Source organism: Eptatretus burgeri, chromosome 13 (assembly GCF_056783735.1).
Source record: "Eptatretus burgeri isolate ZD-2024b chromosome 13, Ebu_testis_v1, whole genome shotgun sequence".
NCBI classification, from domain to species: Eukaryota; Metazoa; Chordata; class Myxini; order Myxiniformes; family Myxinidae; genus Eptatretus; species Eptatretus burgeri.
Genome location: NC_140973.1, coordinates 81171468 through 81198949, shown reverse-complemented (window position 1 = coordinate 81198949; position 27482 = coordinate 81171468). Strand labels below are relative to the sequence as shown.

Sequence of the window (27482 nt, the reverse complement as noted above, 5' to 3'; positions counted from 1 at the left end):
GACATCAGATCGATCAGTTTTGGTGGCACCCCACGAAGACCAAGAATCCTCCAGAGGACATCCCGATTCACTGAATCGAACGCTTTACAGAGATCAACATAGGCTGCAAGCAGCCCCTGCTGAAACTCTCGTCTGCGTTCGGTGAGGACACGAAGTGCAAGGATACGGTCAATCGTTGACCTCTTTGGTGTAAAGCCTGACTGCTCTGGACGCTGGTGCTCAAGCAGATGGTGGCGAACCCCATCGAGAATTATCCGAGCAAAGACCTTGCCCGGCACTGAGAGCAGCGTCACCCCTCGGTAGTTGTTGCAGTCTTGGCGATCACCCTTCCCTTTCCAGAGAGGGACAACAATGCCCCTCTTCCAGTCAGTTGGGATGATGCCTGTGTTCCAGGCAGAGCACAAAACTGCATGCAACGACACTAGTGCAGCATTTCCACCAGCCTTGAGAAGTTCGGCATGTATGCCACAGATCCCTGGAGCTTTGCCCCGTTTCAACTGGTTCACCGCAGCCCGTGTTTCCACAAGCGTAGGTGGACCACAGTTGATTCGAGGGTCAGCAACAGGGATTGTAACACCCTTGACGTCCAACTCGACAGTTGGGGGATCAGCCTGGTACAACCGCTCAAAGTAACCGGCCCAGCGGGCCTTCACTTCAGACTCCTCTGTCAAGAGCCTACCACTCTCTGCTCAAACTGTAGTGCTCCGAGGGATGGGCTTGGATGAACGTAATGCACGAATTCCCCTGTAAGCGGGACGAGAATCACCTGTCCACAGGTGATGCTCTACCCCCTCACAGATTCCTCGCACATAGGCCTCCTTGTCCACCCTCAGTGCACGTACAGTTTTACGCCTCAGCTCCCTGAACAGCTCAGCTCTGTCATTCAGCCTGGCCCTGCGACTCTGGTCAATGGTATCCAGTGTCCCTTGAGAGACAAAATTCTTCTTTGCCCTGCGGTGAGCTCCAAGGCATCCACTGGCAACATCAAGGACGGTGGTCTTTAGGCGCTCCACAACTCTTCAGGACCCCCCAAAGCACCTAGACCCCCCAAGTGTCCACTCAGCCTGTTCGCAAACTCCTCAGCTATGCTCTCATCCCTGAGCTTGGCAACATCCAGTCTCAGCTGGGATGGTACCATTCTCCAGGATTTAAGGTGCAGCTTTAGAGTTGCTACAACAAGCCTGTGGTCAGTATTGAGGAACTGAGCACTCCGGTAGACCCTGCAGTTCTGGATCATCCTCCAACGACCGTCAATGAGGACATGGTCAATCTCCTTTGCCACACCGCCAGCGTTGGAATACCAAGTCCAGCGATGAGCTTGTGGGCGCTGAAACCATGAACCAGCCACCCTAAGTCCATGACTTCTTGCAAAGTCAAGGAACTTAGTGCTATTCTGGTTCATAGTTCCTGACCCATGGGGACCAACACACACCTCATAACCGTCCCTATCAGTTCCAGTCGATGCATTGAAATCCCCCAAGACTAGAAGTGTATCTCGTCTGGGGCATTGATCACCCACAGACTCGAGTGTGGCGTAGAATGCATCCTTCACGGTGAGATCACTCGCCTCAGTCGGAGCATAAACAGAGACCAGGGAAATGACACCAAAGGAGTGACGAATCCTTAATCTCATAATACGCTCGTTGACCGGTGTTACCTCAATTATCATTGGGGTCAGCTTATTGGACACAGCTACAGCAACTCCTTGGGTATGGTAACCATCAGAGCGACCAGACCAATAGTAGGTGTAACCACCCACCATTATCTCGCCGCAATCCGGTCTCCGAACCTCAGAGAGAGCTGCAATCCCGATGTCCAAACGCTTGAGCTCAGATGATAACAGAGACAGGTGATCATCCTCTCTTAGGGATAGGACATTCCAGGCACCCACCCGAAGGGACCGCCTCAGGTTAACTCAAGGAGACCGCCGTCTGGTGGACGACACCTCAGCACCACTCCGACACACTCTCCCGCAATCTGACCCAGGGATGTTACCCCGTGGTTTCCCTCCTATCAAAGATTGGGGGTCCCGAAGGCTTTGCCCCAATCCCATCATCCGGTGAGCTGCCCTGCGAAGGGAAGCTGCACAGGAGGTACTCCCACGGAGTGGGTTTTCAGATTTTTTTTCTTCGACGCTTTTTGCTTTTCTTGCTTTTCTTGCTTTTCAAGTCGCTTCGACGGATGGAATCGAACCTCTCGTGCCGACTCCTTCGGATGACGCGTATCTGGATCGCATTCCCCGATCGCAGATTTTACTTTTTTTATCAAATGGGAATCGAACATTAAAAAAAAAAAAACAGACATGCCTTTTTGTAGTTGCTGTTCGAGACAGTTGCCTCGAATGCCTCTCATTCGGTCTGTCAGGCTCTTTCAAGATTTCCTTGAAAGTTCAAAAGTTTCTTTCTCCCAGACATCGTCAGTCTCGATAACACACACAGGTATACTCTCATTGATGGATACTGGTAACTTGAATCGTTTGCACACATGTGAGCCTTGCCAGTTTTAACTGACATTCTACATTTTTCACAAAGGAATGATGATAGTTCAGGTGAGGCTGAATAGGATATTTTGGCGAGATCACGATTTTCTCACTTCATCTGACCTTCATGAAAGGGGGATGGAGGAGGGCAGGGTCCGACATTCCGTCACATTTCCGTACGTAATTTATGGATGTGACCGCATTGGGCGATATAAATGGGAACGCTTTCATCGGAGATATAAATCTGCGGAGATGTGGGAACTATCAGTGGAAAATCGAGAGGACTTGCTCGGTCATCAGCTGCACAGGAATTTTAAGGTCACAAATCATTCTTTAAAGTCACGATGACGTCAACACCACATAGTGCTACTTCCAGTTGGTCTTGTTTTTGCATTGTGATGTCAAACCTGATATCTATCTCTGTCTCTCTGTCTCTCCTCTTTCTCTCTCTGGTTGCGTTGCCCACAGGGGGAACAGATTAGGAGGAATCTTGTTTGGTTTTTTGCAATCTTCTGGCGATAGTGGACAGCAAATATAACTTTTGGAGGCATTAATTATGTGATAAATAATTATGCATTATTATGCAAATCGGCTGTCTTGCACAGGTCCTTTTTGAATGGGCATCCTCCATCTTGAAATTTAGTTTTAAACACCATTCCCATTGGTAAGGTTACAAAACGGAGCCTAAAACACTTCCCTACACCCACTAAATAATGGGGTCAGGATCATTCAATTTGAATACTTGATTAATATTATTCTTCACATTGCCAACCAACCAACCAAATTGGTTTATTTTGAACCAACCACGCTTCAACCGCCATCACACAACAACCACCTTAACCACCACACCAGCCATCGTCACCAACAACAACCATGCTCCAACCCTAAGACAACAACAACAACGCCACCGCCACCATCTACGCTCCCACATCATCGCATCATCGCCATTCCCAAACGGCACCATAACCATCAAACCACCACCGAAAACCCTCCACCACCTTCACCTCTCTCCTTCTACAGCCATTCCCGCACCACCTGTGGACGCTGAACGTCGGGCTGTCTCGGGCCTGTTCAGCGATTGGTGCCGAACGCACCGAGCCACGAGCGCAAATGGCGGCCTTTCCGAGGGGAAAACTCGGATCAAAAACGCTACACGCCCACTTTTCCTCCTTCCAATTAGCGAGCGCGGGGCGGCTTGGCCCCGCCTCCAGGCGCGTGTGTGTGACGTCGATATATGCAAATTCTCGGTTCAGGGGAGATTCACGCCCCCGTTTCCTCCGACCAATGGGCGAGCGTGGCTCCGCCCCCGAGATCATTCTGATCCGAATATTTGCATATTAGCTACTCCTGCCAGCCTATAAGAAGGCGAGCGCAAGGCGAATGAGGAGAGTTGGGTTCTAGAGTCGCTGAGAGAGTTTTGGAAAAGAGAGTCGGGTCGGCTGGGTGAGGAGAGTGCGGAACGGAGAAGAGTCGTGGTGGAACTGCAAGCAAGGGAGCTCGGGTCCGAGGCGAGAAGGACGGCGACGAGGTTGCGGTGTGGGGAATCGCTCGCCGCGTCGCGGGACCCAAGCCAGCCAGCCATTCTCCTCCCCCAGGGCATCAACAATTCCCCCTTTCCCCCGCGCTGAGATAGTGCAAAAGGGGACCCGTTCCCACCCCACCCCAAACGTCGTACCAACGAAACCCGCCAAGGAGCACGGAGTCGAGGCACAGCTGCGCGGCCACAATTGCGGCTTGCCCGCCAACGCGTCACGAGGACGCGGGTAGGACCTCCCCCCCCCCCTGGTCTCGTGGACCTGGCCACTCCTCCAGTTCATGCGCACATTTGGCCTACAGGCCTGTCTGCCCCCTTGTCTATGAGGGTGGCTTCTTTTCTTTGCTTTTGTGTAAATGTGTGTTGGTGCAGTCTGTAAAGTAAAGCTGTATAAGTGTTGTCATGTGTGCGCATAGTCGGTATCAACTCTGCGTCGTTGTTGCTTTTATTGTTCTGGTTACTATATGAGCATTTTGAGTGTATGGCTGTATATACATGCTTTGCGTGTGCCGGGAAATAAATGTGCATTGTGTGAACTGTTTTCCCGTTTCGCTTCGTCTTTTCCTAATTGAATCTCCATCCTGCTTCACGTAAAGGGTTCGTCGCGGGTGCAAGATCCCGGTAATTAATCTGAACCATTGAGGTCGACGATAACACCGCTCGGTTATCCCGATAGTACGGAACGGGCCGCCCAAGCGGCTCGTGTCCGGAGTCGACATGCGGCGAGGTACGATCGCCCGGTTTACCATCCGCGTGGGTACTTAGGTCGGTCGACTTTGGCGAACAACCCTATCCTACGCGGGTGGCCGATTGGCATGGTCGTGGTGGGGTTAAACCGCCACCCGTGACTAGCTCCCGGCGTTAGTCCGAGAGCGTCACGACAGAATTGTCCGTCCGGTGGGCGACGTTCCGCGATTCGAGCTACGCGGCCGTTCGCACGCCGGCGGGTGCGAATTCACAACAATATATATATATATATATATATATTTCTTTTTTTGTTGTTGTTATTGTTCTTGTCAAAAACACTCTTTGGCACTCACTGCTGAACCTCTGAAAGGTTGACGAAAATCTGTGGCCATCTCTGAGAAAAATGACAACACAGACAGACGCGCGAACGCACGCGCACACACCTCTTATTGCATGGGGTTGTCAGTAATGTAAGAAACATTAACATTATTATAAATTACGTTAATGCTTATGTAGTACTTCAGTACATCTACTGCACCTGTAGAGTACTAACATGGTTGTATTTTATGCTTTGGCAAACAGCCAGACACGATCTATCTCATCTGTATAATGGAGCAGCTGAGTTTGGTGATGGCTTCTCGGTTGAGGTGGCTGGCTTAAGATCTTCGGGTCTCGAATTTGAACCCGTCGTGTCGTGAAATAACACCAGGTGGGTTGACTCAGCCTGCCATCGTTTTGAGGTCGGCAAAATGTGTACCGGCTTATGGGTAACAGGGACGACACTGCATCAGCGGCACAGCAGCGCTCCCAGCAATCATTTCAATAAGAATTAATTGTCATATACGTGTGATGTGCATACAATGAGTACTTTGACAGTGCATGCTTAAACATTCCAGTCAATAAGAAATAGATTGATTGTGAATAGAAAGCCCTGAACAACATTTTGGTGTTGAAATAAAATGAGTGACATGGTTTAAAATATCCACAACCATTCTTTTGAAGCTCACACACATTAACTGAGGGTGCGGATTGCAGTTGGGTAACATAAAAATTGTCCAAGCAATTACAGTTGGTATTGATTGAGCGATAACGTTTACCGAACGGAAAAGTTCAAAAATGTCATGCGCTGGGTGGAACCCATCTCGGATGATAGCTTTCACTCTTTTGGTGACTCGATTGGAGTGCAGATCAAACCTAATCCTTTTACAAACAGTCTTTACTATCCTTTTAAGTAGGGATCGGTCATCCTGCGTCGAGCTGCCACACCAGTGTCAGAACACTGTATCACTGCCCGATAGAACTTGATCAACACAGGACGACCGACACCGATAATTTTCAACCTTCCAAGAAAGAACAACTGTTGCTGAGGCTTCTTCACACAGCGATTAATGTTTCTCTCCAAGTTCAGATCACTAGAAATACCTGAGGACCTTTGCCTAAAAAAAATTTTAAAAATTAAGATCACGAGGACCTTTGCCTAAAAATTTAAAAGAAGTGATAATTTCAACTTCAGTATCGTGTATACCCAAATGGTTAAAGGGGAGTTTTGTTTTCCGGAAGTCAACAATAATTTCCTTTGTCTTTATGGCATCGAGTTTGAGATCGTTTCAATAACGCCATTCCACAAATATTTCAACTCTATTAGGTAATCACTTTCATCATCGTTGAAAATCAGGCCAGCAACAGTCCGGTCATCTGTACATTTTACCACCAGTGAGCTGTCAGATGATGTGACACAATCATGACTGAACAATGAATATAACATCGGGGATAAAACACAGCCCTGAGGCACTCTGGTGATCGTTTGAGAAATTTTCGAATCAATTTTGACCACCTGTGGTCTGTCCAAGAAAATCCAAAATAGTTACAAATCGAACCTTCAAGACCAAGTGCATCAAGTTCAAAATGAAGTTTGCGAGGTGAAATCGTATTGAAATCAGAACTACTAAAAATCTAAGAAAAGTAACCAAACAGAGGTAGGCATTCGTTTATCGAGACGATTTAGAATATGATGGAGAGTGAGTAAAACAGCATCATCAACTGAACGATTACTTCGATATGAAAAATGATGAGGTTCAAGTGAAGTAGGAAGAACAGATTTCAAGAAGAGTGAAACTCGACATTTGAAAGTTTTCATAATGATGGATATTAGCATAACTGGTCTATAATCGCTGAGGAACCCTTTAGCACAGGGATAATTATGAACTTTTTCAAAACAAGGGGAATTTTTCAAAGCTGAAGTGACCAGTTGAAAAGTAAAGTTAGAATGGGTGACAGTTCATCAGCACAAGACCACAGCAGGCTAGGGCTGATACCATCAGGATGAATCACTTTTCTGAACTTCACATTCATCAGAACGTGCCAAGTGTCATTTTCAGAGATCACAAAAACATGAGACATTTCATCTGTGGTTGGTGCTGTTATCACCGGATGATGGAATCCAATGTAAAAAAAATTACCCCCGTGCGGGAGTGACGGTCATCTCTGCGAGAAATATATAGCCTCCTGAAGGTAGGGCAGTTTTTGCAAACTTTGAAGTCACGTGACGCGAAAACAAAAGCGAATATCGAAAATCGGGCCTGACAAAGTTTAGATATTGACCCATAGATTTATATGCCACAATCAAATTCAAGATCGCTTGAGAAATGTAGGAGGAGATAGATTTTGAAAACCGTCATTTTCGCATGAAAATCGTCTTTCGCATTTTTTGCCAACTTTGAAGTTACGTGACACGAAAACGAAAGTGAATATCGAAAATCCGGCCCAATCAAAATTTCGATATTGTCCCATAGATTCATATGCCACAATCAAATTCAAGATCGCTTGAGAAATGGCGGAGGAGATAGAATTTGAAAATCGTCATTTTCGCAACTTCAAAGGCCTCGTGACCTTGACCTTGACCTTCGGTGACCTTGAAAGTCATACGATCGTGTACGTCTCATCGACCTCTATCAGGATCACGAATGACCAGATCTCCCGCTTCAACTTCATTGTGGACGGACGGATCGTCACCTCTCCTCTCAACACCAATATAATTAGGTCATGCTCGAAGAGATGACCTAATGATTTATTTCATTTGTCGGGCAATGTGTCATCATCATTCATTGGAGATTTTAATTTCAGCTTGTAACCAGTGATCGTATGGACACCATGCCAGAGTTCTTTAGCATGTGCACTCATGATACAGATGTAGATCTCCTCCAGTTTTTTCCAGGTAGTCACGCTTGGAATCTTTGATGGCCTTGCGTAGCACGTACTTGGCTTTCTTGGACTCCACATCACGTCCTGATATAAATGCGTCTTCCTTGGCACGGAGTTTGCTGTGAATTGATTTATCGAACCAGGATTTTTAGTTGGAATATATCTATACTAGAGAGGTGCTTTGCAAAGGGGGAAGCTCAAAAGCAAGCACACAATGCAGAAACAGCAAATGCCAAACCATGACCCAATAAATTCCACATTCCTGTGACACCTTCAGTGGAATGTCAGGCATGGACAGCCGGTTTGTGAATGACTTGGGCAAGAAACAGCGAATGCAAGCCATGACCCAATGAATTCCACATTTCTGTGACACCTTCAGTTGAACATCAGGGATGGACAACCAGTTCGTGAATGACTTGGGCAAAAAACGGCGAATGCCAAGCCATGAACCAATAAATTCCACATTCCTGTGACATTCCTACAAATACTCAAGAGGTAAACAAATATAAACACGATATACAAATACTCGTGAGGGAAACAAATGTAAACACTTTATTCAAACACTCGTGAGGGAAACAAATATAAACACTTTATACAAATACTCGTGAGGGAAACAAATATAGACACTTTATACAAGCACTCATGAGGGAAACAAATATAAACAATTTATACAAACACTCGTGAGGGAAACAAATATAAAACACTTTATACAAATACTCGTGAGGGAAACAAATATAAACACTTTATACAAATACTCATGAGGAAACAAATATAAACACTTTATACAAGCACTCGTGAGGGAAACAAAGGGGAGGGAGGGGGAGGCAGCGCGATGGGAGGGGGAGGCAGCGTGACGGGAGGGGAGGCAGCGAGACGGGAGGGGGAGGCAGCGCGTCGGGAGGGGGAGGTTGCGTGACGGGAGGGGGAGGCAGCGTGAGGGAGGGAGGCATCATGAGGGGAGAGGGAGGCAGCACGAGGGGAGGGGGAGGCAGTGCGAGGAGGGGGAGGCAGCATACCAGGACATTTCCAGGGCGATAAGACATGCCCAAACAGCAAAGTTTTATTTTTAACCACCCTGTTCTATGTAAAACTGGGCGGGAGCATTGAAAAGTTAAAACCATGCTATCTACCTGGCAAAGGCCTACCTGCATCCATGCCCCAGCACATACGTGTTTCACCAACTCCACCATGTCCGACCTCTGTGTATGCTGTCTACGTACGTCTGTTTTCAGTCCCTGCCGACTTTTAATACATTGCAGAAAGTATGAGTGCATTTACATTCATATTTTGTCATGAAAGCAAATCACACAAAACAAGAAAAAGCAAACTGCATACGTAATTGCCGGAAAAAAAAGGACCCCCTGTCGACTCTGTCATCATGGATTGTAAAAGCAGGTTTGAGAGCATGGCGTTGCGTCAAAAAAGTTCCACTTTCTGCACATTCCTTAAGATGTTCTTCACTAAATAAAATTGTCCGAACATTCGAAAAAGTTTTAAAAGTTTATTGCTTCTGCTTAAAAAAATACACGTCGTGATAAAAATCGCTAATTTGTTTAAATTTTCAGATTTTACTCCAGATTGACAATTTAGTCCATCAGATACAATTTTCAAATCAGATATAATATTTCGATTATATAATTTAATTAGTCTGTGAGAATAGATCGTGTTTCCAAAGCAAGGCATGTTTGAATAGGCCGAACAAAATGGCGATTTCAGACCCCAGCAGTGAGCTGACACAGGGCTGACCAAGGATAATGCCTTGATAAAGGATAATTAAATAAGGCTGTTAATAATTATCTTCAAAAAGGGGTGTTTTAATTAACACAAACACCCAATTTTCAGTCATGCACTTTCATGGAGTTCTCTTAACATGCATGCAGAGTTTCAGGCTGAAAGGTTTCATGGTTTTGGAGTTATGGAGGACACACACACACACACACACACACACACACACACACACACACACACACACACACACACACACACACACACACACACACACACACACACACACACACACACACACACACACACACACACACACACACTAGTGGAGATTTTGTATGAATTCGATTCCTTGTGTAATTGGTGTTGTTTTGCTTAGTGCAAGCTAAAGTACACACTATTTTATAAAACACACCTTTCTACACTAGAATGATGAATTGGAACTTAAAACATGCACAAAGTTGGAAAACATATGTACTCACACCATCTTTGGTTTTATTGCTACAACCAGCAACAATACATAGAGATGGCATTCTCAGTACTTTTTTGCCACGTGTAAACATAAGTCCCGAAACAAAAGTATCCTCGAGATGTCATGGCAGGTAACATGATATATGACGTAATCACATCACCGGTTTGTGGGGGGGGGGCTAATCGAGTGTACAAGGACACCAAAAACAGTAAAATCTTTGTTTCAAGATATTTATTGAAGAAAAAAAACAACAATTCAGTGTTAAATGAAGCTATAATATCTATTCAATAAAGTAAACATGAATTTCCGATTATGTGGATCTTTAAGGTTCAGCTCCAACTCATGGTGCGTGTCCAGCTCCAGCCCATGTAAGATGTCCCAACCTTCTCTCTTCACCCCCCCCACCCCCCGGTCCTCAAGCCAGCTCTCCGTACTTCATGGGACCGCCTTTTCCACCGCGGACCCCGTCATTGGTTTCCCAACCATTGTTGTCGGTCCATACTCTGGCCCGTCACATCTACGGACAGACAAACAGACCCAGACCCAAATGCAATACCCTCTCCACTGGCGAGGGTAAAAACAACAAAAAAAACAGCTGAACTTAATCTACCACCATCATCATCAATGATATTGATCTGTGTCGGGCCACTAGCACGTGGTCAGAAGAACCGATTGGAGCGGAGGAAGAACAACAGATATTTTCAGGGAAATTTGTCAAAATCAGATCCAGAAGGGATAGAGTACCGTTGGTTGAGATCCGGGTCGGGAAGTTGACCGATTGAGTCAGCCCCAATGAGTTGCAGAAAGCTTTTGCTGAAGTGCCATGACAGGTGAGAGAGGTACCCACACCTAGCCAACTGGCATGATGACAATTGAAGTCACCACATATGAGGAAAAGAGAGTTCGGATGAGTAGTGGAGCAGATAACAGCAATTTTTGAGAGGAATCGTGCAAATGATGATACAAGCATCAAATTTGCCACATTTGTTCTCTAGGGGATACTAATTAAAATAATCTGCCTGATTGGCCATTTGAAAATCCAAACTTTGAGGAAAAAAATAAAAAAAAACTTCAAAAAAGCCAAGATCATGAATCAATGTTGGATGCTGGTTGAGATTGGTGAATGTTTCAGAAACATCATCAAAGACGTTCCAAGTCTGCCATGCAGTTTTCTTTCATTTACCGCGGAAGGCAGACACGACGTCACATCCAGTAAACGCATGGAAGTATGGGATCCCTCGAGCTTTCTCAGGCCCGATTGCAGAAACGACCTCATGGACTGGAATCCATCGTGCCTTGGCTCCTTGGCCAAAGGCAATCCACATGTTCTCAAGACCGAGTTCCTGTAAGGATGGCAGTACAGATATTGCTATGACTAGTATGTCTGTGTCATTAGCCTTAATGATAATGGACTTGCTACCATCTGTCGTTGCATCCCTGGCGTGTACAAATATTCGAGTGTCAGCTTCTTCATGACAATATGGAGACACAGCATCCAGTGACTTCCTTGTGTTGCTAATGGCATCTTCTCCTTTTGTGACAATGACTGTGCTTGTCGTCTGTGGTTCACACATCTTTTCAGCAAGGAAGTGAAACAGCTCAGTCTTGTTGCTGTCATCTCGAAGAAAGCTTCTCCAGTTACTTGGGGTCTTACTGGTTCCTGTCACTCTTCTTCTGATTCCTTGCCCCCTTTTCGACCTTGCCTCAGACTTTAGACTTGACTTCTTGTACACATCAAACACTACATCCACCCTCTCGTACCTGGCACCATAGGATTCCACCTTTGGGATGATGTCTTCTTTAGCATAGTCATCAAATATCTTTGAAGTGCGTGGAAGTAGGGCATTGATAAGTGCTGAGCCATCAATGATGACTGCATCTCCCCTTGGTTCTCTGTCTGGGATGTTCACTTGCGCTTCAAGAATTTCAGCCAGCTGTGACTTCAAATTTTTTGAAGTTTTTTTTTTTTCTAATTTTTCAAAATTTGGATTTTCAAATGGCCAATCGGGCAGATTTGATCAGAAAGCCCTGCAGAACAGAAATGCCAAATTTGATGCTTGCATCATAATTTGCACAATTTTTCTACTATCTACTACACTCGAGAGGATAGAAGTTGGTCCATGTTTTCAGATAGTTAGGTGTAAATGGAGTCATCACTGTTTGGTGGATGGTCCAGCACACATATAAACATGAGGTGGGAGTGAAGGGAAGCCTTAGCCAGAGGTATTCCTGGGGGTGTAGGGGAGTGAGGGCTGTGCATGGAGAGTGAGGAATAGAGTCTTTGATGAAAAGAGCAACTCCTCCACCAGGCCAAGGCTCAGGTCTGTCATATTTACCATAGGTCAGCTTCATCAGCTTAGAATCAGCGAAAATCACAGCATTATATGAAGCTGCAAAAACTGGCACCTTAACTTCAGACCAATTGGCTTACAATCATCAGCAAGGTCATGGAATCCATCATTGCAGTTGAACTAAAATCATTCCTTTTCTCTAATAGCCTAATCTCAGATCATCAATTCCAATTCAGACCAGGTCACTCAACCTTGGACATGCTGCTTCTACTCTCCAAACAATCTATGTTGGCCCTCAATATCAGAGATCAGATCCTTCAGACAGGCAGTCTTGGAATATGTTCAAACACTTGGAATATGTCTTTTAGCCCTGAGAAATCGCACATTTTTTTTCTCTCTTTCTCTCTCTCTCTCAAAGGACTATACGGCAAACCATACAATCTACTTTCTTAACAGCCCCCTTTGAAGAAGTTGCTTCACTTTTACTCTTGTGTCTCTCTCAGCCATGAACCTTCTTGGCTACACCACATTTCAATGTTGGTCTCGAAAGCCAATTGGCTTCCACTGCGCAACCTCCATCATATAAAGTCTTTCCTTGGCACACTTGAACTATCATATAGAATGTTTTAATGATAATTATGATGTCATTGGTCACTTGGTGTGGCAAGCCATATTGGAAAAAAAGGAAAAACTTTGTGCATCTATCTCCAAAACCGCTCCATGGAAAGAAATGAAACTTGGCACATCATGTACTCCCCATGGGAAACAAGTCTGATTTTTTGATGACATCATAGGTGGCTTCATTATGACACCATAATTGTATACGTCGAACACTTTGTCCAATCAGTATGAAAATTTTTGAGGGTCATCTGGGGTTAAATTGTGTGGACGGAATTTTTTTTTTGATGATGTCATCGGTCACGTGGATTGGCAACCATTTTGTTTTTTTAACATAAAAAAAAAACTTCAAAAACATCCTCCGAAAAGGCTAAACAGATCGAGGTGAAACTTTACTGGTATAATCGCTTTTCCATGAGGAACAAAAAGTTCTCCACCTTTGTCACAGGTCACATGGTTTGGCTGCAATGATTTATTTGAAGAATAAATCTTTTAAATCCTCTTCTCCAGAACAGCTTGACAGATTGAGCGGAACTTCACCCACATATTACTCAAGCTTTGGGGATACCAGGGTGTTCACAAAAAATTACTAGGTTACATGGTCTGGCAGCCATATTGGATTGAACGAAAATCCTTTTAAAATTCTTGAAACTGCTTCATCAAATTAACATGAAACTTCACAATTATGATCTAGTAGTCATGGGGAATATATGTTTTAAATTTCAACCTGATTGGACACATGATCTGGCAGCCAGAATTATTTAATTTTTTCATCTGGGTTCAGAGATTTAAATCAAACTTGTATGTAAAATGATGTAATAATATGGGTGGAAGCATACCTTGCAATGTCAGAGTGCCCTTCTAGTTTCTTTTGCCTCTATTTATATTATCCACCCCCTGCATTCTCCCATACCCCTAAAACTTACTCGTGCATCCCTTGTTATCCATCTCCATTTATTTCTTCCTTCAGCCCTGTTGTTGGCAATTACCCCTTCTCTTTCTGCTGATCCATTTGTTATATGTTGCGTACGAATCCGTTCTCCGTTTAACCACTTCCATGACCCTTGACTCTGTATACAAAAAAAAACAACTGGGGTAAACATTCTGTACGAAATAAGTATATTTGCCCGTTTTAGTATTCAAAACTGATCGCATCTTCCTACTTCGTATGCAGCTTGCTGCGAGCTGCGAGGAACATCATTTGCAGCAGTTTGAGGCGGGAGGCGGGAAATTCAGCTGTGCACCGATACAATTCCCCTCTAGGATAAGGCAGGAATTGAATTTGTTCAACTTGTCGAGATCAACTCCTGCTCTTCAGGAAACTCATCGTGAGATCGGGAAACTCATCGTGAGATCTTTAACGTTCACCAGCCAATGCTGGGAGATGGGACACTTTTCATGTTCATCCGAGGGACGGCACACATTTATGTATCGCCCTGTATGCAAAACACCATTCCACGTTTATCATTGGGTCATGACTCGAACCCAAGCTCGGCACCTCAAAGTTAAGTGCACTCCTGCAAACCTCTCCTGCCCACCCCCATGTGCTCCTCTCCTGTGATGGAGGTGTTTCTTCGTGGTGCAGCGGCCTCTGCTGGAATCAAAGATTTAGAGTCGCTTGTGTGTCCACGACGAGGTGAACCCACGACTAAGTCAGCGCAGGAAACATTTTACTGATTGGGAAGATTAAAAACGCAGAAATTAACCCAAACTAGTAATTTATTTATTGAACAAATATTAGCAACCAAACAAAACGAAACGCAAGACAACAAAAAAATGCATGTTAGAAGAGAAAAAAGAACAAGTTAATTGCTTTGCACTACAAGGAAACTTCTAAAAAAAAGTAATACAATACTGTATAGGGAGTAGCCGAGGAGGACGAGGACGAAACTAGTAAAACACAGAAAACAAGACATAATACCACCAGACTTGGGCAGAAAAATGACAAATGAAATTCAACTTTAACAAATGTGGAGTAATGCATATAGGAAGCCGCAACCTACGTCACGTGTACGAGTTTGGAAATCATAAGAAGATCTGGGAGTATTAATTGATCTCTTGAAAACTCCTTTCAATGTGCCTAAGCAGCCAACAGTCCTCGGTATGATACAAAGAAACTTTTCAGACAGAATTTAGAAAAGAGAAGTAATTATGCACCTGTATAAATCCTTTATCCATCCGCACCTTCACTTATTGGATCCAAGTTTTGAGTCCCAAATCCCAATCTCGAGAAGGACAAAAGGGTACTGGAAAAAGTTCAATCAAGGAACACGAAACTCATCCCAAGTATCATGAGGGAACTACATAGGAAGCTCGACTAAAAATATTGAACCGGACAACATTGGAAGATAGATGATGATGCACACCCCTGCTCCAAAGTTACCGCATCTTCAACTACAATGGCACTTGGAAGAGCGCATACCTCCACCAAGCTGAACAGTTTAGGTGTTGGATCCCACTGATAGGCTGGATTTGGATTCGGACCTCAACAAATATCTAATCGGCTTGTTGTCGTCACCGAACCAACTCTTCCACCAAGTTTTGTCATAACTCGTCCACAACTTTTTGAAATATCACCCTATATATCGTTTTTAGCTCCATCTCTTAATGGTGAAATGACTTTAAAAAAAAAATAGGTATCTGGATTCGGATCGTCACCAAAATCTACCAATTTAATCGTTGTCACACACATAACTTGTCTGAATCTGTGAACAACTTTTTTGAGATATCCTGCACACAGAGATGGAGAGACAGGAATGAAAACATAATGGTGGTGGTGGAGGTAACCAGGTAGACACTATAAATCATATCCAACTATGAATCAGAATAGCACTAAGTTCCTTGACTTTGCAAGAAGTCATGGACTTAGGGTGACCGGTTCATGGTTTCAGCACGCACAAGCATATCGCTGGACTTGGTATTCCAATGCTGGCGGTGTAGCAAAGGAGATTGACCATGTCCTCGTTGATGGTCGCTGGAGGATGATCCAGAACTGCAGGGTCTACCGGAGTGCTCAGTTCCTCAATACTGACCACAGGCTTGTTGTAGCAACTCTGAAGTTGCACCTTAACTCCAGGAGAATGGTACCATCCCAGCCTAAGCTGGATGTTGGCAAGCTTAAGGATGAGAGGGTAGCTGAGGAGTTGGCGAACAGGCTGAGTGAAGATTTGAGGAGTCTGGGTGCTTTGGGAGGTCCTGAAGAGTTGTGGAGTGCCTTCAAGATCACGGTCCTTGATGTTGCCGGTGGATGTCTTGGAACTCAATGAAGGGCAAAGAAGAATTTTGTCTCTCAAGGGACACTGGATACCATTGACCAGAGTCACAGGGCCAGGCTGAATGGCAGAGCTGAGCTGTTCATGGAGTAGAGGCATAAAACTGTACGTGCACTTGGGGTGGACAAGGAGGCCTATGTGCGAGGAATCTGTGAGGAGGTAGACCATCACCTGTGGTCAAGGGATTCTCATCCTGCTTACAGGGGAATTCGCGCATTGCGCTCATCAAAGCCCATCCCTCGGTGTACTGCAGTTAGAGCAGAGGGTGGTAGGCTCTTGACAGAGGAGTCTGACGTGAAGGCCCGCTGGGCCGGTTACTTTGAGCGGTTGTACCAGGCTGATCCACCAGCTGTTGAGTTGGATGTCGGGGGTGTTATAATCCCTGTTGCTGACCCTCCAATCAACTGTGGTCCACCTTCGCTTGTGGAAACACAGGCTGTGGTGAACCGGTTGAAATGCGGTAAAGCTCCAGGGATCTGTGGCATCTATGCTAATCTTCTCAAGGCTGGTGGAAATGCTGCACTCATGTCGTTGCATGCAGTTCCATGCTCTGCTTGGAACACAGGCATCATCCCAACTGACTGGAAGAGGGGCCTTGTTGTCCCTCTCTGGAAAGGGAAGGGTGATCGCCAAGACTGCAACAACTACCAAGGGGTGACGCTGCTCTCGGTGCCGGGCAAGGTCTTTGCTCGGATAATTCTTGATAGGGTTCGCCACCATGTGCTTGAGCACCAGCGTCCAGAGCAGTCAGGCTGTACACCAAAGAGGTCAACGATTGACCGTATCCTTGCTCTTCAGGTCCTCACCGAACGCAGGCGAGAGTTTCGACAGGGGCTGCTTGCAGCCTATGTTGATCTCTGTAAAGTGTGCGACTCGGTGAATCGGGATGCTCTCGAGGATTCTTGGTCTTCGTGGGGTGCCACCAAAACTGATCAATCTGATGTCTGAACTCTACTCTGGTACTGAGAGTGGTGTGAGATGTGGTGGTACCATCTCTGACTTATTTTCAGTTTTACTAGAGTTCGTCAGGGGTGTGTACTTCCCCCCCACACTTTTCAACACTTGTATGGACTGGATTCTGGGGAGGATGTCGGAGAGATCAAGCTGCGGTGCATCGTTTGGGAATGTCAAGATCTCTGACCTTGATTTCGCAAATGATGCAGTCATCTTTGCGGAGACTTTAGATATCCTTTTGGGGGCCCTCGAGGTGCTGAATGAGGAGTCGGAGCCGCTGGGATTACGGGTTTCCTGGGTCAAAAACCAAGATCCAGGCTTTCAATGACATCTTGGATGCCACTGTCCTGTCTGTGCCTATTTGTGGTGAGGATGTTGAGGTCGTTGAGACATTCACTTACCTTGGCAGTGATATTCATGTCTCTGCCGGCTGTGAGTCAGAGGAAAATCCTTGGCTATCGCTGGTCGGACTTTGTGTCCAACGAGCGGTTGCTGAGAGAGACTCAAATAAGATTTGTGGCATGCATAGTCCGTGAGCGTCAGCTGCGGCTGTATGGACATGTGGCTCGTTTTCCTGACGCTGATCCTGTTGACCAGATTCTCTCAGCGAGGGAGTCTCGTGAGAGGAGGAGGCCAATGGGAAGATCACGTGCCTTGTGGTTGCAGCAGGTTGATCGGCATATCAAGGAGATGGGGATGGGTGAGGCATCTGCCTGGGGGATGGCTAGACGGAGGCCCCTGGATACCGGTGGAAAGTGGACGCAGCGACGCGCTGCTCCGGCGCATGCTCCCATACCTGACCTGACCTGACTATAAATGAAGAATTACTCTTTGAAAGAGCAGAGTATGTTGGTAAGAGGGCCAAGGGGTCATACACTGAAGCAATGGGGGGGGGGAGGGCAACACTCTCGTCCGAGTATCAGGAAGTGATCTGCAGCCATGGAGTGGTGCAGAACAGGTGGAATAAACCATCAGACAGTGAACGCAGTAACCAGCAAATCAAAAAATAAGTAAATCAGTAAATCAGCCAAGTCAGCAAATCAAGAAAGAACTATCAAAGCATATGGCTTCATAATCAGATACAAACATCCTTCAACCTTGTGCCGGTCTTCTTCCTGGGCCAAAGGATCCTGAAGCTCGGCACGTGTTCCCTCAAGGTGAGTAGAAAGAGAATCCCTGCGCATGATGGGAAACAGACGAAGTAGTGAAGGCAGAACGTTTTGATCAAGTGAAAGAAGTTATATAATTCACAATTTGGTTTCAATGAAACATGTAATGTGTTACCTCGACGCTCTTCCTGTATACACTCACCTGTTTGAACAGGTGGATGTTATTTTTTCAATTTTCCTCACCTGTTTGACAGATGCAAGTAAAATTTTCCTTCCCCCCCCCCATACAACATCAAGGCTGTGAAAGAGCAAGGAGAGAGTAAAATGTCAAGGAACTGAATAAACAAGAAAACACACACACACACACACACACACACACACACACACACACACACACACACACACACACACACTTGAAATTTGGGTTGGGTTAATTGATCAGAAAGAAAACGTCACAATTCAGGATGGCTGGTCATACCGGTGTTCCACATGCAACCCCCCACCACGACCACCACCACCACCACCACCACCTGCTCTGGAGGGAAGAATGCCATCGAACATTCTCGGTGAATTGTGTGAAAAGAGGAACGAATGAGTGTTGGGGTGTTATGTGCAGAAAGCCTGGATTTGGGGAGTTTAACCAGAAGGACGTTACTGGAAGGTGGACGTGTTGGACGAGCTTGGGGAGGGTCGGGTCTCCGAGAGAAGAGGGAACTAGACCCGTGGAGAGGAGGTAAAACAGGTCAACAACCGGTCTGCAATGTGAGAGAAAAAAAATTATATATATATATATATATGTTAAAAAAAAATCTAAAAAAAAACCATTCCATTATTAAACATACTGAGAAGAATAATAAATAATTGTGTTTTTGTAAAAGTAAACGTCAACGATCGTCACGAAGTCTTCAATCGCAAGTCTGCAGATGAACAACACGAAGAATTTGAACCTTAAACCTTAAAATGAAAAAAATGGGTAAAAAAATAAATCAATCACATATTCGTGAGGTAAAAATCATCAGATCACGGACACCGTGTTTCACAGATTACACATTTACATGGAAAACCGAACTGAGTGACACAAAAAGGACAAATGAGACGAAGCACCGTGAATATCCGTCCGCTGTTATTATTATTATCGCACAGATCGAACGGTGGAGCTCGAATGTGATGATGATGATGATGATGAAGAAGATATAGGGCCTCCACAATGTCGGCCGCGGCCACGCCCATCTCGGCGGAAGCCACGCCCACCTCGGCCGCAGCCACGCCCATCTCGGCGGCAGCCACGCCCACCTCGGCCGCAGCCACGCCCAGCTTCGTGATCGAGGCGCAGTGGTGATTGCCGGAGAAGGGTCGGAGTCTGGGCCGCTTCGACATAGAGGAACCACGGTCCGGTGTAAACGTGTGGGATTCTCGCCATCGAAACGCGAGGGAACGTCGAGGTGGTTCGCTGCGCCAGCATGGGTGTGAGTCTGGAGTGAAAACAAGACGTTTGGTGCGGTGCGTAAAGACGTGCCCAAGCTCCTCCTGCTCACCTGCCGAAGCTCTTCTTGCTCACCTTCCCAAGCCCCTCCTGCTCACCTGTGCAAGCTCTTCCTACTTCCCTGCCCAAGCTCCTCCTGCTCACCTGTCCAATCTCTTCCTGCTCACCTGCCCAATCTTCTCCTGTTCACCTTCCCAAGCTCTTCCTGCTCACCTGTGTAAGCTCTTCCTACTTCCCTGCCCAAGCTTTTCCTGCTCACCTGCCCAAGCTCCTCCTGCTCACCTGTCCAAGCTCCTCCTGCTCACCTGTCCAAGCTCTTCCTGCTCACCTGTCCAAACTCTTCCTGCTCACCTGCCCAATCTTCTCCTGTCCAAGCTCCTCCTGCTCACCTGTCCAAGCTCCTCCTGCTCACCTGTCTAAGCTCTTCCTGCTCACCTGTCCAAGCTCTTCCTGCTCACCTGTCCAAACTCTTCCTGCTCACCTGCCCAATCTTCTCCTGTCCAAGCTCCTCCTGCTCACCTGTCCAAGCTCCTCCTGCTCACCTGTCCAAACTCTTCCTGCTCACCTGTCCAAACTCTTCCTGCTCACCTGTCCAAGCTCTTCCTGCTCACCTGTCCAAACTCTTCCTGCTCACCTGTCCAAGCTCTTCCTGCTCACCTGTCCAAGCTCTTCCTGCTCACCTGTCCAAGCTCTTCCTGCTCACCTGTCCAAGCTCTTCCTGCTCACCTGTCCAGTGCCAAGATTTCTACATTTAGGAATGAAGCCTTTATTCTCCTGGAGGTTCACCTTCTGTTTACATCAAAAACAAGGTTGGAAATTGTAAAGGAATGGTGGGATGAAGAGCAAGATTGGTGAGGATCAGGAAATAGTTGGGAATGTAAATTGAATGAACATCTCGACGTGAAGCGCCGGTTGTGAATTTTGATACCAGGTACCCCGGTTGAAATTATCGACTCCGATGCAAATTTGCGATGCTGGCATGAAAGCGACCACCACAACCCGCATGGGACCTCATTCAATATGGTGTCGGACATGACTCGGACTGGTTGACGGAAAGGTTCTGTGACGTCTCAAGCACCCAATAATTATGGACGGCTCGGAGAACCAGGACCACACGCAACCCAGAAAATCGAGGCCAGATGTGATCAACAAAAACCAGGAGCATGAGACAACCGGCCAAGGACGACAGGTACCTGCCGTCTGGGGAAGCGATACTTCCCCACGTTTAGAAGATGGTGACGTGGCTGGTGTGCCAAATGGCCTGGATTCTGTTGATGGGAAGGTCACGGTAAATGGACTTGAGACCGATGTTGATCCAGGCAGCTCAAGGATGAACACAAATGCATTGGAGTCCAAAGAAGCAACGCAAAGTGTTCACAGCCAAGCTGTTCGCTTCAGACAGAAAGCACAGAAAGATGTTTGTGTTTCTTCACAACACACCCGAGCACCGAGAGGGGACTTCGGTTTTGATCAGAATGAGCTTGGTGGCGAATCATGGTCTTCATCCAGGGACTACCTCTCCACAAACCATAAGTGTTCTCAGCGACCTCACAGCTTTTGTGTCGTCGACATGCGACGCTCACCGGTTGAGGGTTCAGGATCTGAGTACAAGGCGTCGAGACAAGATACGGGGACAGGCCGTGGTGGATGTCATCCCAACTCATTGTCTTCCATCAAAGGTATGGCTTCCAGGAACAGACCGGTGCGGCCTATGAGCCTCGTCGTGGAGGGAAGTAGCAAGGTGTGTGACATCAACTCGTTAAAGCACGGTGGACCTGGTGCCGAAGACCGTTGGAATTTTGCCCGGCGACTTCGAGCCTTCAGCCTGTCATTCCAGCGGCGGACTTCATTTTCACAGGGTGACAAAAAAAGTCCAGACAAGTCCAGAGTATGTGTGCAAAAACAGGACTCGATGCAAAGATGTACAACGCATGAAGATTGCATTCCGAACGAAAACGAGAGGGTTCGACCTCCTCCGTCGTCAGCGTTACAACGTGCCCCACGTAGTATCCGCAAGAGCTTCAGCTTTAGGATCCGTAGTGGACGCAGGTCATCCGACGGTGTCCAGTCTGGTATTTCAGCTGCTGACGATGCTGTTAAGGAAGACCGCCACAATGCCGGCTCTTCCGTCGGTCAACGGAAGCGATCTCCACGAGGAGCAGCAGCCAAGACTGGAGATCATAAGTGGCAAAACTTTCTTCAGCGTCGCACGTCTTTGAGGGTTCGAGGACGGCCGAAGTTGTGCGACACGGAGGTTCCGGGGTGGAACCCCGCGTTCGTTCCTCCCGAGGGCCGCTTCCGCAGGCTTATTAGCCAAATATTCTCCAGGAAAAATGGTCCTGAAGAAATTCCGATTTCCGGTGATCATCCTGAGGTTTCCTCACCTTCAGGTGCTGCTTCTACAAACATTCCCTCCATCCACGTGGAGCCTCCAATCACCGACCCTGCCAGTGGAGGTACGATGCAGTTAAATTGATCTTTGTCAGGCAGTTTGCCATTCCTTAGGTGTTGTGAACTTCTTGTGCCACTCAAATTGTTCCGACTATACCAGTGATCATTCTCCCTGGACAACGAACCGGTCGATTGATGTATGACTGAGTACGGTATCTTTAAGTTGCAGTTATATGTGATGTGAAAGAAAAACAAACACCTCGTGTCTGCGAACAACCACAACCCTCATCAACAACTGTGGCCCACATTGACCGACGGTCACAAAGTGTGTCGAAGTGTGGTCTGTGTGCACGAAAGCTCAAGTTTAGATGATTTGTTACTCTCATCATTACTTGCTTCTGTTCCCTTGGGTTCACATCTGTGCTGTGTCCATTTGTCGATTTGTCCATAGTCTCCTCATGTCCTTAAAATTAATGTCCAACGACACCGACATCTCCTGATGTCCATGTGATTCACGTAAACGTACTCTGATGTCTCCTGGTGTCCATGTGATTCATGTAAACATACTCTGATGTCTCCTGATGTCCATGTGATTCACGTAAACGTACTCTGATGTCTCCTGATGTCCATGATATTCATGTAAACATACTCTGATGTCTCCTGATGTCCATGTGATTCACGTAAACATACTCTGATGTCTCCTGATGTCCATGTGATTCATGTAAACGTACTCTGATGTCTCCTGATGTCCATGTGATTCACGTAAACATACTGTGATGTCTCCTGGTGTCCATGATATTCATGTAAACATACTCTGATGTCTCCTGGTGTCCATGATATTCATGTAAACATACTCTGATGTCTCCTGATGTCCATGTGATTCACGTAAACATACTCTGATGTCTCCTGATGTCCATGTGATTCATGTAAACGTACTCTGATGTCTCCTGATGTCCATGATATTCATGTAAACGTACTCTGATGTCTCGTGATGTCCATGTGATTCACGTAAACATACTCTGATGTCTCCTGATGTCCATATGATTCATGTAAACATACTCTGATGTCTCCTGATGTCCATATGATTCATGTAAACGTACTCTGATGTCTCCTGGTGTCCATGATATTCATGTAAACGTACTCTGATGTCTCCTGGTGTCCATGATATTCATGTAAACATACTCTGATGTCTCCTGATGTCCATGTGATTCATGTAAACGTACTCTGATGTCTCCTGATGTCCATGTGATTCACGTAAACATACTGTGATGTCTCCTGATGTCCATGTGATTCACGTAAACATACTGTGATGTCTCCTGGTGTCCATGATATTCATGTAAACATACTCTGATGTCTCCTGGTGTCCATGTGATTCACGTAAACATACTCTGATGTCTCCTGATGTCCATGATATTCATGTAAACGTACTCTGATGTCTCGTGATGTCCATGTGATTCACGTAAACATACTCTGATGTCTCCTGATGTCCATATGATTCATGTAAACATGCTCTGATGTCTCCTGGTGTCCATGTGATTCACGTAAACATACTCTGATGTCTCCTGATGTCCATATGATTCATGTAAACGTACTCTGATGTCTCCTGGTGTCCATGATATTCATGTAAACGTACTCTGATGTCTCCTGATGTCCATGTGATTCATGTAAACATACGCTGATGTCTCCTGGTGTCCATGTGATTCACGTAAACATACTCTGATGTCTCCTGATGTCCATGTGATTCACGTAAACATATTCTGATGTCTCCTGATGTCCATGTGATTCATGTAAACATACGCTGATGTCTCCTGGTGTCCATGTGATTCACGTAAACATATTCTGATGTCTCCTGATGTCCATGTGATTCATGTAAACATACTCTGATGTCTCCTGATGTCCATGTGATTCATGTAAACGTACTCTGATGTCTCCTGATGTCCATGTGATTCATGTAAACGTACTCTGATGTCTCCTGATGTCCATGTGATTCATGTAAACGTACTCTGATGTCTCCTGATGTCCATGTGATTCATGTAAACGTACTCTGATGTCTCCTGATGTCCATGTGATTCATGTAAACATACGCTGATGTCTCCTGGTGTCCATGTGATTCACGTAAACATATTCTGATGTCTCCTGATGTCCATGTGATTCATGTAAACATACGCTGATGTCTCCTGGTGTCCATGTGATTCACGTAAACATATTCTGATGTCTCCTGATGTCCATGTGATTCATGTAAACATACTCTGATGTCTCCTGATGTCCATGTGATTCATGTAAACGTACTCTGATGTCTCCTGATGTCCATGTGATTCATGTAAACGTACTCTGATGTCTCCTGATGTCCATGTGATTCATGTAAACATACTCTGATGTCTCCTGGTGTCCATGTGATTCACGTAAACATACTCTGATGTCTCCTGATATCCATGTGATTCATGTAAACGTACTCTGATGTCTCCTGATGTCCATGTGATTCACGTAAACATACTCTGATGTCTCCTGGTGTCCATGTGATTCATGTAAACGTACTCTGATGTCCCCTGGTGTCCATGATATTCATGTAAACGTACTCTGATGTCTCCTGATGTCCATGTGATTCATGTAAACGTACTCTGATGTCTCCTGATGTCCATGATATTCATGTAAACATACTCTGATGTCTCCTGATGTCCATGTGATTCACGTAAACATACTCTGATGTCTCCTGATATCCATGTGATTCATGTAAACGTACTCTGATGTCTCCTGATGTCCATGTGATTCACGTAAACATACTCTGATGTCTCCTGGTGTCCATGTGATTCATGTAAACGTACTCTGATGTCCCCTGGTGTCCATGATATTCATGTAAACGTACTCTGATGTCTCCTGATGTCCATGTGATTCATGTAAACGTACTCTGATGTCTCCTGATGTCCATGATATTCATGTAAACATACTCTGATGTCTCCTGATGTCCATGATATTCATGTAAACGTACTCTGATGTCTCCTGATGTCCATGTGATTCATGTAAACGTACTCTGATGTCTCCTGATGTCCATGATATTCATGTAAACGTACTCTGATGTCTCCTGATGTCCATGATATTCATGTAAACATACTCTGATGTCTCCTGGTGTCCATGTGATTCACGTAAACATACTCTGATGTCTCCTGATGTCCATGTGATTCATGTAAACATACTCTGATGTCTCCTGGTGTCCATGTGATTCACGTAAACATACTCTGATGTCTCCTGATGTCCATGATATTCATGTAAACATACTCTGATGTCTCCTGATGTCCATGATATTCATGTAAACGTACTCTGATGTCTCCTGGTGTCCATGTGATTCACGTAAACGTACTCTGATGTCTCCTGGTGTCCATGTGATTCACGTAAACATACTCTGATGTCTCCTGATGTCCATGATATTCATGTAAACATACTCTGATGTCTCCTGATGTCCATGATATTCATGTAAACATATTCTGATGTCTCCTGGTGTCCATGTGATTCACGTAAACATACTCTGATGTCTCCTGATGTCCATGATATTCATGTAAACATACTCTGATGTCTCCTGATGTCCATGTGATTCATGTAAACATACTCTGATGTCTCCTGATGTCCATGTGATTCATGTAAACGTACTCTGATGTCTCCTGATGTCCATGTGATTCATGTAAACATACTCTGATGTCTCCTGATGTCCATGTGATTCATGTAAACGTACTCTGATGTCTCCTGGTGTCCATGATATTCATGTAAACGTACTCTGATGTCTCCTGATGTCCATGTGATTCATGTAAACATACTCTGATGTCTCCTGATGTCCATGTGATTCATGTAAACGTACTCTGATGTCTCCTGGTGTCCATGATATTCATGTAAACGTACTCTGATGTCTCCTGATGTCCATGTGATTCACGTAAACATACTCTGATGTCTCCTGATGTCCATGATATTCATGTAAACATATTCTGATGTCTCCTGGTGTCCATGTGATTCACGTAAACATACTCTGATGTCTCCTGATGTCCATGATATTCATGTAAACATACTCTGATGTCTCCTGATGTCCATGTGATTCATGTAAACATACTCTGATGTCTCCTGATGTCCATGTGATTCATGTAAACGTACTCTGATGTCTCCTGATGTCCATGATATTCATGTAAACGTACTCTGATGTCTCCTGATGTCCATGATATTCATGTAAACATACTCTGATGTCTCCTGGTGTCCATGTGATTCACGTAAACATACTCTGATGTCTCCTGATGTCCATGTGATTCATGTAAACATACTCTGATGTCTCCTGGTGTCCATGTGATTCACGTAAACATACTCTGATGTCTCCTGATGTCCATGATATTCATGTAAACATACTCTGATGTCTCCTGATGTCCATGATATTCATGTAAACGTACTCTGATGTCTCCTGGTGTCCATGTGATTCACGTAAACGTACTCTGATGTCTCCTGGTGTCCATGTGATTCACGTAAACATACTCTGATGTCTCCTGATGTCCATGATATTCATGTAAACATACTCTGATGTCTCCTGATGTCCATGATATTCATGTAAACATATTCTGATGTCTCCTGGTGTCCATGTGATTCACGTAAACATACTCTGATGTCTCCTGATGTCCATGATATTCATGTAAACATACTCTGATGTCTCCTGATGTCCATGTGATTCATGTAAACATACTCTGATGTCTCCTGATGTCCATGTGATTCATGTAAACGTACTCTGATGTCTCCTGATGTCCATGTGATTCATGTAAACATACTCTGATGTCTCCTGATGTCCATGTGATTCATGTAAACGTACTCTGATGTCTCCTGGTGTCCATGATATTCATGTAAACGTACTCTGATGTCTCCTGATGTCCATGTGATTCATGTAAACATACTCTGATGTCTCCTGATGTCCATGTGATTCATGTAAACGTACTCTGATGTCTCCTGGTGTCCATGATATTCATGTAAACGTACTCTGATGTCTCCTGATGTCCATGTGATTCACGTAAACATACTCTGATGTCTCCTGATGTCCATGATATTCATGTAAACATATTCTGATGTCTCCTGGTGTCCATGTGATTCACGTAAACATACTCTGATGTCTCCTGATGTCCATGATATTCATGTAAACATACTCTGATGTCTCCTGATGTCCATGTGATTCATGTAAACATACTCTGATGTCTCCTGATGTCCATGTGATTCATGTAAACGTACTCTGATGTCTCCTGATGTCCATGTG

General features: G+C 45.3%; 2 protein-coding genes across 12 annotated transcripts in view; one reads left to right on the top strand and one right to left on the bottom strand.

The window, feature by feature from the left end:
• Nucleotides 1-10314: 10314 nt before the first annotated feature.
• LOC147014909 (uncharacterized) lies at nucleotides 10315-19727 on the bottom strand. Of its 11 annotated transcripts, none has more exons than XM_085853364.1 (6): nucleotides 19594-19727; nucleotides 18821-19097; nucleotides 18545-18640; nucleotides 18331-18409; nucleotides 13934-14077; nucleotides 10315-10615 (listed from the first exon to the last, which is right to left on the bottom strand). In XM_085853364.1, the coding sequence occupies exons 2-6, from the start codon at nucleotides 18901-18903 to the stop codon at nucleotides 10610-10612; spliced, it is 408 nt and encodes a 135-aa protein (XP_085709490.1). In that variant the 5' UTR covers nucleotides 18904-19097; nucleotides 19594-19727; the 3' UTR covers nucleotides 10315-10609. The 11 variants fall into 11 exon arrangements, 7 of the variants coding, with proteins under 7 accessions (XP_085709490.1, XP_085709488.1, XP_085709487.1 ...); XM_085853362.1 differs by lacking the exon at nucleotides 19594-19727 and adding an exon at nucleotides 19337-19587; XM_085853361.1 differs by lacking the exon at nucleotides 19594-19727 and adding an exon at nucleotides 19447-19583.
• Nucleotides 19683-27482, top strand: part of LOC147014908 (arf-GAP with GTPase, ANK repeat and PH domain-containing protein 1-like) — an 88834-nt gene continuing 81034 nt past the window's right edge. The window contains exon 1 of the mRNA XM_085853358.1: nucleotides 19683-22281. Within this exon, the coding sequence (XP_085709484.1) occupies nucleotides 20913-22281 (1369 nt within the window). The 5' untranslated portion in view covers nucleotides 19683-20912. The remainder of the gene's footprint in view (nucleotides 22282-27482) is intronic.